Source organism: Diplotaxodon limnothrissa, linkage group LG9, assembly GCF_057381915.1.
Source record: "Diplotaxodon limnothrissa isolate DT_005_m linkage group LG9, D_limnothrissa_male_GT1.1, whole genome shotgun sequence".
Classification (NCBI taxonomy): Eukaryota; Metazoa; Chordata; class Actinopteri; order Cichliformes; family Cichlidae; genus Diplotaxodon; species Diplotaxodon limnothrissa.
In genome coordinates this window covers 25,680,052-25,693,981 of record NC_140604.1, presented here as the reverse complement: position 1 = coordinate 25,693,981, position 13,930 = coordinate 25,680,052, and the positions used below count along the sequence as shown (strand labels likewise).

Below are 13,930 nucleotides of genomic sequence, written 5' to 3'. Positions count from 1 at the left end.
CATGTTGAGAAACATTTTACATTGCTCTGTGCACACACAGTCTTTCACAGAGTAGTGAATTCCTCCACATCTTCACTCCTAACATTACAGGTTTCACCAGCGTTGCTAGCGTTGCGTAACTTTTCCAGTGTATTGTTGCCTCACTGTCAATTTTTTTGAAACGTTTTACAGAACTGTGTGACTGTTGGTGCTGAATTTAACAATTTGCTCATCTTAACCATTTATTATTGAATTTAGTTGAATTTTATTTATTTAGAGCCAAATCACAACAACAGTTGCTATGAGCAATGGAAAGGAAACACCAGACTCGGGGAGGGGCGGCCATCTGCCGCGACCTGTTAGGTTGAGGGATGGAAAACAAACAAAGGCACGCTGTGAAAGAGAGCCAGATTTTAATAATAATGAAATGCAGAAATGTGTATTAACACAGAGCGAGTGAAACAGGTGACTGAAGAAGAAACACTCAGTGCATCATGGGAGTCGCCCAGCAGCCGAGACCTATTGCACCATAACTAAGGGAGGACTCATGGTCACCTGATCCAACACTAACTATATATCCTAATATAGTGCATTTTTTTTCTGTTTTCCACTGATAAAACTGTTTAACGATTCTATAAATCACAGAATTTTGGATTATTTTAATTTATACATCCTTCTATATTTAAATTGTGGACCAACAATCAAACAGAAGCCATACTGTTGTGTTTTTTTCAAATGTGAGCAGCTTGCCTCATAAATGCATCATCCTTCACTTAGTTTCAGTTCCTGAGAGGTGACATTATTGAATCTTTCCTAAAATGCAATTCACATGACATTTCATCTGGTTTGATGCACCTTAGAAATTCAAGCTACCAAAGCAACAAGAAGCACAAATCATTTTCAGAGACAGCAAACTTCAACAGCATTCAGATAATAAATCCTTTAAATGTTTGTTTGCTTTTAAGCAACGCTTGAATGCAGTGTGACTGTGTTTTCTCCAGAAACATCACTTATATAGTAGAAATAATTATATCCACGCATTTCCTTATAGCTAAAATATTTAAAATTTTGATCTGAATAGTTAACATTTTGAATAAGCACAAGAGTTATTATTTATACCAAGAAGTTTATGCCTGTAGGTCGGCAAACATGATCGGTCAGAAGGTTTTGAATGAATTCTGATAAAAATTTTGTGTCCATTAAAGACAGGCGTACATCCACCAATGTCTTCAAAGTCAACTTAATGATTTATTGGTCAGAATTTGAAAAATAACTTGTAAACTTATAAAAATAAACTATGATTCTTACAACTGTATAGTGTGTTGTCACGGGTTCATATGTCGTGTCACATTTGACCTTTGATCTCTCCTTTAAGGGTTAATAGAGCGATCTGAAGGTCAAAGTGATTATAATGTTTCTTACTGTTGTTCTTTGTACTGACAGCATCCAGGCACATAAGGTATCTGTTACGGCCCTAGCAGGGCCTCCTCCTGAAGGTGCCTGTGTGGGCGTGTCCCACCACCTCTTCTGCCTGAGGTGCCACCTTTCCCTGTTACACAGCTGACTCACATCAGTAATTAAAAGTATTTAAGCCCAGGGAAAGGTGAGCTCTGGGCCAGAGTGCCAGTAGTGTGGTTACAGCTAGTGAGCTGTGTTTTTGGTGGTTTTCAGCTAGTGAGCTGCTCTTTCTTTTTGGCTTACGTTTTACTTTATTGACCAACGCCTGAGTTTTGTTTGTTTCCTTAAATGGTAATAGCGGCTTGTCCGTCTCTTTTAGTTTGTATAAATTGAAACTTTAATAAAACTCTTTAATTTAACCCTTTTGCCTCCTTGACTCCTTTTTCTGACCCAGTCAATTCTGTTACTTCCCCCTCCCCGCCAAGACCGCTCAGGGGAACGTAACAAGTGGGGGCTCGTCCGGGATTGTTGAAAAGGAAGTTTTGAGTTGGAATTGGTTTTTGATTATCTTGTTTTTTTTCACCTTTAGACATTCAACTTCCCAGTTAAGTTAGGTGAGTGTCCAGCTGAGCTTATTAAGTTCTTCCTTCGGGCACTATTTTGTTATTTTGCCTTTTTTATTTTCGGAGTAATCCTGGGCGGGGATTAGTTCCCTGTTGGGGGTAGGCAATTCAGGGCCCCGGTCGCTGAAGTTCTGCCTTTCAAGTCGCCTCGAGCCCAGCACGCTCCAGAAGATAGGTAGGTAAAGGTTGTTGTGCTTAGGAACTGGGTAAGTTGTGTTTGTTTATTGTGTATGCTGTAAGAGGTCAGTTGGTCAGTTAAACTAAGTTGTGTAGTTTCTGAGTGAGTTGGCAGACGGGTGTGGTAGTGTCCTAATTAGGGTGTTTTCTAACCCTTCTCCGGCCCCCAAAATGGCTGATGAAGCCATCAGTGCACAGGTGTCTAGAAGCTCGTTTGTAAGCAGTAACATCCACCTGGTTCCCGTTTTCTGTGAATCCAGTGTTGAGAGCTTCTTCAGTGTGTTTGAAAGCATAGCAACTGCATTACAGTGGCCTGAAGACGTGTGGGGGTTGATGTTGCTGTGTAAATTCACAGGTAAGGCTCAGCAAGCTTGCTCTGGTCTGTCTAGGCTGGACAGCCTAGTTTATGAAAAGATCAAAAGTGCCGTCCTCCAAGCCTATGAACTTGTGCCTGAGGCCTATAGGCAGAACTTTCGAGGTTTGGAGTTGGCACAGGGTCACTCCTACCTTGACTTTGCTCGGGAGAAGGCAAAGCTTTTTGGTAGGTGGTGCTCTGCAAGCCAGGTTAACAGTTTGGGGTCGTTACGTGAGCTCATGCTTGTGGAGGATTTTAAAAACTCTGTTCCTGAGTGTATTGCTCTTTATTTAAGTGAACAGAGGGTTTCCACTTTACAGCAGGCTGCCATACTGGCCGATGAGTTTACCCCAACTCATAAAACAAATGCTGTAGAATGTGACATCCCTTCTCACTACAATACATCTTGGAGAGCTAGGAGGGAGCCAGCTAACGAGGCTGAAAAAGTGGTGGTTTCAAGTTCCAAAGCAAAACTGTGTCTTCTGCCACAAGCCTGGCCATGTGGTTGCTGGTTGTGTGAAACTTAAGCGGAAAGCGTATCGAAAGGGAAGAAGGCCTGATTTGAAAACAGTCACTCATGGTTCTCAAACTAACAAGGTTGTCAGGCCCAGCAAAGGACCACACTTGGGGCATAGTTGTGTAAGGGGCTCCTGTGGTCAGTGTAAGGGGTCAATTAACCCTGAACGGCCGCTGGTTGACAATTTCCCAGGTCCCCAAAATGACCTGCAGGGGAACAGACTGTGTATAAAACCACCCGTAAGACCCGCAACCCTGGCTAACAAACATGCCTGTACCGATGACTTGAGGAATCGTCTGCAAAGTGTTTCAATAAGGCCCACTAGCTCCCTGCTGGGTTCTCCACATATGATGGTTCCAAGCCCTGGCTATCACATGGGACACTCTTTCAAGGGTCTGGGGCCACTCTCTGTCAATGTTGTGAACCCACTGAGATGGGGTTGGCAGCTTCTGCAGGAAATGCCCAACCATTGCTATGGGGTTTGGTAGGTGGAAAGCCTGCAAGTAGGTGATGAAACGGTTATGGACTTGTTTTGGTTATCGTGATAGTTTGACAAACCACGGGTTTGTATTTATGGGAGGGGGTGTTACGGCCCTAGCAGGGCCTCTCTCCTCCTGAAGGTGCCTGTGTGGGCATGTCCCACCACCTCTTCTGCCTGAGGTGCCACCTTTCCCTGTTACACAGCTGACTCACATCAGTAATTAAAAGTATTTAAGCCCAGGGAAAGGTGAGCTCTGGGCCAGAGTGCCAGTAGTGTGGTTACAGCTAGTGAGCTGTGTTTTTGGTGGTTTTCAGCTAGTGAGCTGCTCTTTCTTTTTGGCTTACGTTTTACTTTATTGACCAACGCCTGAGTTTTGTTTGTGTCCTTAAATGGTAATAGCGGCTTGTCCGTCTCTTTTAGTTAGTATAAATTGAAACTTTAATAAAACTCTTTAATTTAACCCTTTTGCCTCCTTGACTCCTTTTTCTGACCCAGTCAATTCTGTTACTTCCCCCTCCCCGCCTAGACCGCTCAGGGGAACGTAACAGTATCACATATGAAAATTATGTTATTATGACTTTGTTATGTACACTGCAGTAATTGTTTAAGTAATGACTCATTTGAATACATGTACAATTTTTCTGAATATGTTTTTTGGGGTTGTTTTGGTAAACAAGATCAATTTATGGTCAAAATCTTTTTTCACATGATATATTTTGATAAACATTTAAACAAATTTCAGTAAATTACTCTAAATGCATATATTATATACAAATTAAAAAAATCATACTCAAAATTATATCAAGTTTATTAAAATAATGAAATCCTGCACTTATTTTTACTACACTGGGAACACCTTAAAGTGTGTTTAAGAAGGAAATAAAATTAATATCTACAGATTACGATACTATTAACATCATTATTATATTGCAAAAAAATAACTCACTCCTGGTTGTATTTTTGTTTCTCTTTACATCACATCATATTTGATCTAGATTATTTCAATTCATGAATTTAGCATTTAGCATTTCCTACACAGACTAATTACAAGAAATGGAGAGAAAAAAAACCCAAGCGATGATCTTCTCTCCTAGAGTTGCGAAACTAACTGATCAAGCAGTCTGTGTATTAAGGCCCCACCCAACTCTTGTATAATTTAAGAATTTTTTCGTCATGAGGTGATGTGCGTAAATAACCAAAAAGCGTCTTGCATAAGCTCAAGTTCCCACAGCTCCTCCGGTGTGTAATCTATGGATTTAAACTTGCAAGAGTCATTGAGGGACAGGAACTCGTGTCCTGGAAATGTGGGCTAATTTGTTAAGAATAGAAGGAAGTTAATCGGCAGGATGACAATACCACCTCTGCATCCTTCATAGATGAACAATCCAACATTACATAGCACTTCAAAGATCCACTATTGTCAGTTTGCAGGGCAGGGAAAGACGACATGAGGCTATTGACAAAAATGTGGTGATAGTAACGATGATGTGATTCATGGTTTAACATCAAGCAGCAGCTGTCAAAGCGTTTTCCTGATGTTCTGCTCTTCCTCCTGCTGAGCACAGCTGAGAAAAACACTTGCACACCTGGAAGCAGCCAAAAATTATTTTTGTCAAACACAGCTGAGTCCCTCTCTTCCTCCGCCTTCAAGGTGTGTGTGTCCCACGTCTTCCTCACTATGGAGCCCTGTGACAGAGAGTCTTCCCGCCTCGTTTACACACAACCACATCCTGAGTGTTACGCACAGAGAGGAAGTGCTTCGGGGGAAGAAAAGGGTAAGTAAAGAACAGAAATACACACTGGGACTGACAGAAAAGCTGTGATATATTATTGTAGAAAATAAGCTTTAAAAAAAATTCCAGTTTGCTCTATAGGAAAAATTTCATGTCCAAATTCTGGCATATTCCTTTCCTGCAGGTGCACTAATCCAAAAAAGAGTGTGCATAATATTTTAAACCTCTTATTAAAGGGACACTCCACTGCACACGCTTGCAGGTTCCCTCGTAGTAAAGTCTCTCCCGCACACACTTAGAGCTTCTCACCTATAATACGAGTGTTGACCTACTAAGTTGGAAATGGGCAAGAGGTCTGGCTCAGAGACCGCTATTGTCTTCTCAGTGAGCCCATGGAAAACATGATTCCTGCCATCAGTGGCAGAGGTAATGAGCCTGAACTTTATGAATGTGGGTGTTTTTCATAATGTCCTAAGTGCCGGTTTGTTCATGCGGATGTTTGTGCTCTCCATAGACGGTGGGGGTCCTGACTGTCGCAGAGGCCTTTGTGTCTGGAGTGTATCGCTGCATCGCCTCCAACTCTGCGGGGGCAGACCAGCTAGACATCCACTTCTACATCACAGGTGATCCCAGACAAGATCAATCATTGTGGGAGTTTTCTTTCCTTATTCCCACATCATAAACATGGAGTAAAGCTTCTGCTTGATCCTTTGTACATTAACTCGAAGTCTCTTTATGCAGAGCCTGCATGTTCCCAAAATAGAAACACCAAACTATCTTATACTTATTTGATTATTTTACCCATTCAAATATATAGTTAGATTTCTTTTAGTTTTTTGCAGATTTGACTCTGCACACCACTATAGTGGAATTTCAAACATTCAAGATGAAACTGCAGAGCAGACTCTCAGATTTAATTCAGGGACTTTAAAAAGGTATTGCATGAATTGTTTAAAAATGACAGCTTTTAACACAAGTCCACCCTTTTTTAAACACTCAATTAGATAAACTAACATAATCTTAAATATAAGGATTGTTTTTAATATTTGGATAAAAAAACCATCTGCAGTCAGTGACTCTCTGTAGTGTAGAACCCATGAACATCACCAAATGTCCTGTTTTCGTCCCTAAGATGCTTTGCCAGGTCTGCAGCTGCCTTCAGTATGTGGGTCTCTGTGCCTTCAGTTTTGTATTTAATACATGTGAAATGTGCTCTGTTGGGTTGAGATCAGGTGAATGACTTGGCCACTGAAACATATCCCATTTCTTTGACTTAAGAAACTCTTGGGTTGCACTGTCCAATCAGTTTTGTGCCGTTTGGCTGAATCAGAGCAGAGAATAGAACCCTGTACACTTTACAATCCATCCTACTACTTCTAGCAGCTCTCACATCATGAATGTACAATAGTGCCTTAATTCCTTTGGCAGCCATACATTACTATTCTGTCACGAGTGGCTTAAAAGCTGTGACACATAATCAGACCATTAGTCAAGTAAAACAACAAAAACATTTTATTTGAATTCAACAAAACTCAATGAAGTTACAAAGGAAAAAAAACATTCCTCAGTCAGTAAGTGAGTAGTGTTGGCATGTTTGCTTTTTGCCTAACGTGGTGAGTGAAATGTTGTTTGGGTAGAGAGAAAAGGAAAAAGGTCGAGTTGTTTTTCCCCCCGAGGGAGCAAATGGAGTGCGCGTCTATACTGGTGAAGACTGGGCCGAGGTGTTCCCAGTCACTAATAACTCAACCACACCCGCTGTGCATCTCTAACACAAAACACACAAAGACAACCTGCCAGCCCAGCAACCAAAAGAGGCAGGTTCATCACGTTGTCTCCACTATGTTTGACAGATGATGCGGTAAACTTCATGAGCTGTTTTCTCTTCATTCTGGTGCAAGTTTAACTTGGTTTTAATTTTTCCAAAGATCTTTTTTTCACCAGTGCAGGCTCTTTTAGTTTGTTTTCTGACAAAGTCTAATGCTTCCTTCTTGTTCCTGAATGTAACCAATGGTTTGTACCTTTGCAAACCCTCTGTATTTACACGCATGTAGGTCTCTTCATTGTAGACCTTACAATGATGCATCTACCTCTTCGAGACTGTTCTTGACTAGATAATGTGATGGGATTTTTCTTAACCATGGAAAGAATTCTGCGATCATCCATTTTAGTCACCTTCTCTGGTATTTCAGGCCTTTTGGTGTTGCAGAGCTGGCAAGTGGATTCATGAATCATTATTTTTAAGGAGTATAATAGATTATTTGGGTTTTTTTAGTCTAATGATAACTTTCAAGGGAAAAACTGCTTGTCGGCCAGTTGACCTCTTACTTCTGTGCCTCTAAAAATGTGGGACTGTGTGTAAGAACAGTTAATGCAATACTTTTGCATTGAATTAAAGCTGAAATCCACAAAGGCAAAATAGCACACATGAAAAACACCTTTATTCAAAAACTTAACTGTAAACAACTCCATTACTAGCATGAAGGTTAAAATCCTCTGAAATCTATGATTCATATTGATTTGCTTTTTACACCAATGCGCGCACACACACATTCATGCATTCCCTAATGGCTGGCACATTTTCAGGGTTTTATGATGAACTTGAGCTTACAACATCTTTACTATGTTGTATGAAAAACAAAATACCCTTCAGTCAACATTAGCAGTAAATGAAGAGGCCATAAATATGTGCAAATGTGCATACAAGCTTATTCGCATAATGATCATGTTTGAAAAACAAAAAAAGATAAGGATATTGAGTATTGCAAGAGTATTGCAGCAAGATCACCACACTGATATAAAAAGAGACCTTGTTGTCTCAGAGCAATGGATTTAAATGGTTGACAATAATAATAAAATAAAACTGCAGTCAGTATGATGCAGATATACTTAAAGCCAGAAGTGTGAATTACTGTTCAGATACAAGAACTGAAGTAAAGCTGAGCAGAAATGCCTGCACAAAGATATCAGGCAGAGTTGAAAATACCCGGTAGCACATAACAGTTTGCATGCATCACGTACATTTCGTACTCTGTAGTTTTGCATGCCATGTGAAGTGTGTTGTACAGGTAAAACCTGAGTGTGTATGTGTCTGCAGTCAGGCTGCGCTGAGCTTTTAGTGTGTGAGCAAGAGCGAAACAGGAACCTGGCGCTCTTATCATTCCACTTCCCCGTGCAGCGCACTTCCTTGGACTGGCAGGTCCACTTATTTCGGGAGGCCTTGGGGTGTTCGAGAAAGATAAACACTATCTGCCATCAGGAAACTCTCAAGCCGTTTCCACGGGAAGTTTCAGATGGCTAAAGTAAATAAAAAGCCTTTTTACTGTATTCCACTAGCTGCTTTAACCCACAATAGCCATTCAACATAGTCATCAAAGGTTATAGAAATGAAGACTTGGTAGAATGAGCTCTCCTGGTTTCAGGCACCAGTCAGGATCCAGACTCACATGTCGGGAAACTGAGACGGCTTATTCATCTCAGTGGAGGGTTATTTGTTTATACCTCCTCCTTACTTCTTCTTTCCAACTAATCCATGTATTTCTCTGCTCTGTGTCTCCATCAGATGTCCCTGGAGGCTTCTGTGTAAAGCAGCTGGAGGAGGCCAGAGAGGGTGGAGACCTCCACCTCACCTGTTTAGCCAATAAATACCTGTACACAGCACTGTCATGGCAGAGAGTGAACAACACAGAGGAAGCCCAGTCTCGCGGCTTGAATAATCAGCAGTTCACATTTGGAGAGTTCTCCAACTCGCTGGTCCTGTTAATAAGCAACCTGACGGCCAGAGACAGTGGAGCCTACAGATGCTCCGCCCGCCACATCGTCACCGGGCAGGAGACACACCTGGACACACAGGTGGAGGTGACAAGTGAGTAATCTCAACCTAACGCACTCATAAAGAAGAAAGCTTCTTTTTTTTTTACAGTACCCTTTTAAAGCTGCACAAAGCTTTTGAAGATTAGTGAAACCTATTGTAGTTTGAACTGTTTTGCTTATGGCGATCTTTAATATGTGTTTGCAGACTTACAGAAGGAGTTTAACTTAAAATTAATTTTCTATAAAATTTTTCTATAAATTTTCTATAAAAAGAAAAGAAAAAAAAGGACATATTGAGGACATTTAAACTCACAGCCTCTTCATGTTGTTCTAGTACTTTATGTTGCAGTTGTTTGCAAACACACACATTCACAGAGGTCTTGCTGCTTGGGAATGGGTCCCCTTAGTTTCCTGGGGCCCCACCCTAGCTTTGCTCTTGCACTCCAGCTCAGCACCTCTTTCACGTGGGAATGAGCTCTTGACTGGAGGAAGAGCACACAATGGCACTTCCCACAATGCCACATTTACAGGCCCCTGTGCAGCGCTGCAGGAACAATCAGCCAATCAGACACTGTCAGGCCCCAGCCCTCGCAGACAATCATCAATTGTTGTGCAGGAGGAAGATAGAGGAAACAACAATCAGTTGCTGTGGTTAAGTGACTTTTCTTCGTGTCTTTTACGGCTGTTCTCAATACAATCAGGGCTTAGCGCGTCAACTTCCTCCCACGGGACACCCAGCAAGGGAATTACTAGAGATACAGGGTGACTAGGATGAAAGAAGTGGTGGTGGTGGGGCTGGAAAAACAAGAAAAGGGGAGAAACTGAGAAAAATTTTAAACATGGAGAGTATGAAGTCATCTATTTTTATTATCATGTATCGTTGTGCAGTTATAGTGTATAAGAGCTGTGTTGGCCTCATTGTATGCACTCACGCACAAGCAGCTGTCCGCACAATGAAAATGTTCTGAAATTAGTTTTGGTTTTTCTTTTGTTTTTAGTTCAATTCAGTTTCACTTCATTTCCGGAGTGATTTTTGATTGTTTCAGCTCAGTTTTTCTAGTTGGAAAATCCGTAGTTTTACTTTCATTTTTATTACTTTCACTTTTACTCCTTTTATTTATCACTTCAAAACAGGAGTCACTCTCTGTCTATGAATACACACAACACTTTCTGAACTCAAAGTCGTGTCATGTAGACATCCAACGTCTTAGTAAAGAAAATGTACCAAAGCTTTGTCCAGAATGTTGCGTTGACGTAAATTAAGAACAATTCCTGGATATTTCTATTTTATTTCAGATGGCTTATTTTTTTTAACCCCTTCACACTGAATGAGTCAGATTTGTTACGTGAGTTTTTTGTACGTTTTTGAGACTCCTACAGCAGAAGTGTGATTACCGCCCACACTAAAAAATTGCACACACCCCTGTTCTCTGCTGGCCATCGGGGCAGGGGGGCTGGGCGCTCAGGTATGTACCAGCTCACTCCCGGTGGCTACTTGGCAGGGCCTGGTGCCTGTTGCTCGGTCAGGCCTCTTCCGGGGCAAAGGGGGCCCTCAGGCCTCCGGCCTCTGGGCCTGTGACTCGGTTCACTCTGGCACAGCTGGCTGCCGGCAGAGCCGGCAAGAACATCACTGCAGCCCCCTCTGGCTTCTGCTCTGAGGCTATTGGGTGACCCCTCATCTGGGGCTCTCCTCAGCTTTTCCCAGGAGGGTGGCATGGATGCCCCTCCGGTGGTCCTCCTTGGGCTCTCGCACTTTGGGGCCTCTGGATGTCTGGGGCCTGGAACTCCTCCATGCCTGCTTCATGCCCTGGGGGACAGGGCTATGGCTCTCTACACCCTCTAGCAGACCATTACATGGGGAAACCTTTTGAATACAAGCGCGCTGATGCACACAGGTGTGCAAACGGGTGTTCACTGTTCATAGACATAAACTACACCTTTATTGGCTGCTATTTCCAAGCACATTGTGCGCTGTCGGTCCTGCTTGCTACACAACAACATTCAATATTTAGTATTTACTGCTGTTTACACTTAGCTAGATTAACGTGATGGTGTTGTGTTTAGTATGTTGCTCTGTTTTGTTTTGTTTTGCTTGTTTTCACTTCTTTTTCTCTCAACAGGTGATCCAGGAGATTTTTTTTTCTCTTCTTTCTCTTTTTAAGTGCCCTTTCTCACTGTCCCTCTTCCCTTGTTTTTCTTTTCCTTCATCTTTCTTTCTCCCTTTCCTATCCCTCACTCATGTCTGTCCCGTCTGTAACAACTGAAAATAAAATAAAATAAATAATAACAACAAAGGTCGATCAAATGGACCAATACGGCAAGGCCGTGATGATCCATTTGGCAAAGTAAATCCATTGGGTCTCCTTGTTGGTCTTCAGAAAACAATTCTGACGGCTAAAGAACCAAATGGGACAGGCAAAAATAAAATAAAATTTAAAAAATAAAATTGCACAATAGATTTTTAAGCAATAAATTGAAGGGAAGAAATGTTGCAAATATAATGCAAGTTAAAACTCCAATCCAAATTAATTTTTTGTTGTTTTTTGTTTTTTTTAATCTGTCATGAAGTTCAATAAAAACTACTAATAATAATAATCATTTTTATTATTCGTTTTTCAGACTTAGTTTGAGTTTTGAGTTTAATTTTATTAACCTTGAATTCACCCCATTGTTGCTGCTCTTTGTATTGCAGGGTTATTAATAAAAAAAAAAGGCCCAAGAGGACCCAAACTTCAGCTGAGTCACAGGTTTAAGCCAAGGCCACTCTTCCACGTGTGTCACTACAGCATTGTAGTTATTGTCCAAAAGTGGCACGGATCCAGAAAACTATGGGAAACAAATAGCAGCAGTTTCACTTTATCACAAAACTGTTCAAGACTGTAACTACGACTGTGACTACTGTAAAAACTGGCCGTTTTGGGTTTTTTTTGTTAATTATCAAGTGGTGAAAAAACAGATTAGCCCACAAGAACTGAGAAGTTCTTATTTTTAGTTCTTATTATCAGCAGTGGGTAAATGGATCCTTACTGTACCTCAAGTTATGTAGAGACTATAAAGTTACTTTAAAGGTCAACTACGGGGACTTTTAGCTCAAAAGGTGTAACCAAAATAATCCTAAAATGATCCAAATGTCTGCTAATTTAACATTTAAATCACAGAAGAAGAAAACATCTATGCAACTCCATTCATATTCATCTATACATTTATTTATCAATTATTCAAAGTGTCACTACTGGTGACACTTGCAAGTAGCGTACAGCTGACAGTTCGATATAAGGTGCCAGACGACCCAAACATGAGCAGCTGTAGGGCCAAAGTCAAGGGCACAGTTGTGTTTTTCCATGATAAAGAAAAATCTGTTTTCATCAAGCCCATTCTTCTACATGTGTCACTACCAGCTCATACTTATTGTCCAGAAGTGGCACGGATCCAGAGAACTGTGGGAGAAAATAGCTCTGGTTGCATTTCTACAGATTTTAAATAATCCTCAGCAAACAATAATCTTACAAATTTATGTTTGTGTGTGCGTGTGTGTGCAATTAATGCCATATTCAGGTGACTCTGTAGTTGTATATACAGCTAAAATACACAATCATCATGTATTTTGGCTCATGATTCCTGTTCTGGTGTATTTTTACTGTTCAGCAGTCACTAATTTTGGCCACAACAGGCAAAGCGGAAAAACTGTAATGAAGAGTATGAAAATGAACAAAGTTGGCAATAAGCAAAAGAGACTTCCATTTCCTTAGTTAGTATAGATCAAAACAGAGCTAAAAGTAGACACAGCAGTGGAAACTGCAAGAAACAATGTGCTCAAAATACAAATTATTCTTGCAATAGAAATGTACAAGATGACACAAACGTCTGAAGCTCGCTAATGTTTCTTTATTTCATCAAAAAGGAAAATAACTCACTATGGCATAATGTTACCATACAATCAAAGTGGAGATGATTTTGCTTTAAACAGTACTCTGGTGTCTCGGTAATCTGTCAAATGAATGTTTAAACTTGATTATTTTTGTGTTTTTTGCTGCAAAAAATATTTGTAAAAAACTACTATACGTCTTCAATAATGATATGAAGTAAAATCAATTGCCTACCTCTGAAATATAGTGGAGCAGAAGTATAAAACAAGGGGGAAATGGAAATACATGCATAAACCACAAGGACAGTATAATTAATGCATTCAGTTAGATTACACCCAAACACTCATCTGTGCTGCACTGTTAGATGCTAAATATCCTCAAGGAACCACTGACACTGCTGCAGTAGTTTGTCGAGGAACCACTCAGAATGTTTTTGAGCTCATTATTATTATTAGAAGTAGTACTAGTGGCAATATAAGTCCCATAAATACACAATCTCTCAAATATTACATGAGACAGATTAAGCAGAAAATTCAGATTAAAGTTATCATAATTCATCTCTTTCTCCCCCTTCAGTCCTGGAGCCTCCTGTCCTGGTGAGTAATTTGACAGATTGCACCGTTAATGTTAGCAGCTCAGTGACCCTCAGCTGTCCATCTCGAGGGGTCCCACCCCCAACCATCACATGGTACAAAGACCAGCGTGCTCTGCTGCAGGGATCAGGTAAAGAAATCTTAACGCGTAAACTTTAGCGGTAAACCGGTGGTCTGTAATTTATTTGATGCCGTCTTTAGGTATTGTTATATCAGCAGAGGAAGCAAGGCTCCATATTGACCGGATCACAGTGGAGGACGAGGGTCTCTATACGTGCCAGGCAACCAATGAGAGGGGGTCTGCTGAGAGCTCGGCCTACATATGGGTTAGCGGTAAGAATCGCTGCCTTTTAATTGGCTCTCCACACAGTTGCCTATGTAACACATCCATATATAAC

The 13,930-nt window shown here is 40.9% G+C and overlaps 1 protein-coding gene across 1 annotated transcript in view; it reads left to right on the top strand.

Annotated features, from left to right (window-relative positions):
- The window catches only part of flt1 (fms related receptor tyrosine kinase 1), a 41,821-nt gene that overhangs the window by 17,017 nt on the left and 10,874 nt on the right, over positions 1 to 13,930 (top strand). The window contains exons 11-15 of the mRNA XM_085362935.1: positions 5,182 to 5,305; positions 5,778 to 5,886; positions 8,823 to 9,125; positions 13,516 to 13,662; positions 13,734 to 13,865. Coding sequence (XP_085219061.1) covers positions 5,182 to 5,305; positions 5,778 to 5,886; positions 8,823 to 9,125; positions 13,516 to 13,662; positions 13,734 to 13,865 — 815 coding nt within the window. The remainder of the gene's footprint in view (positions 1 to 5,181; positions 5,306 to 5,777; positions 5,887 to 8,822; positions 9,126 to 13,515; positions 13,663 to 13,733; positions 13,866 to 13,930) is intronic.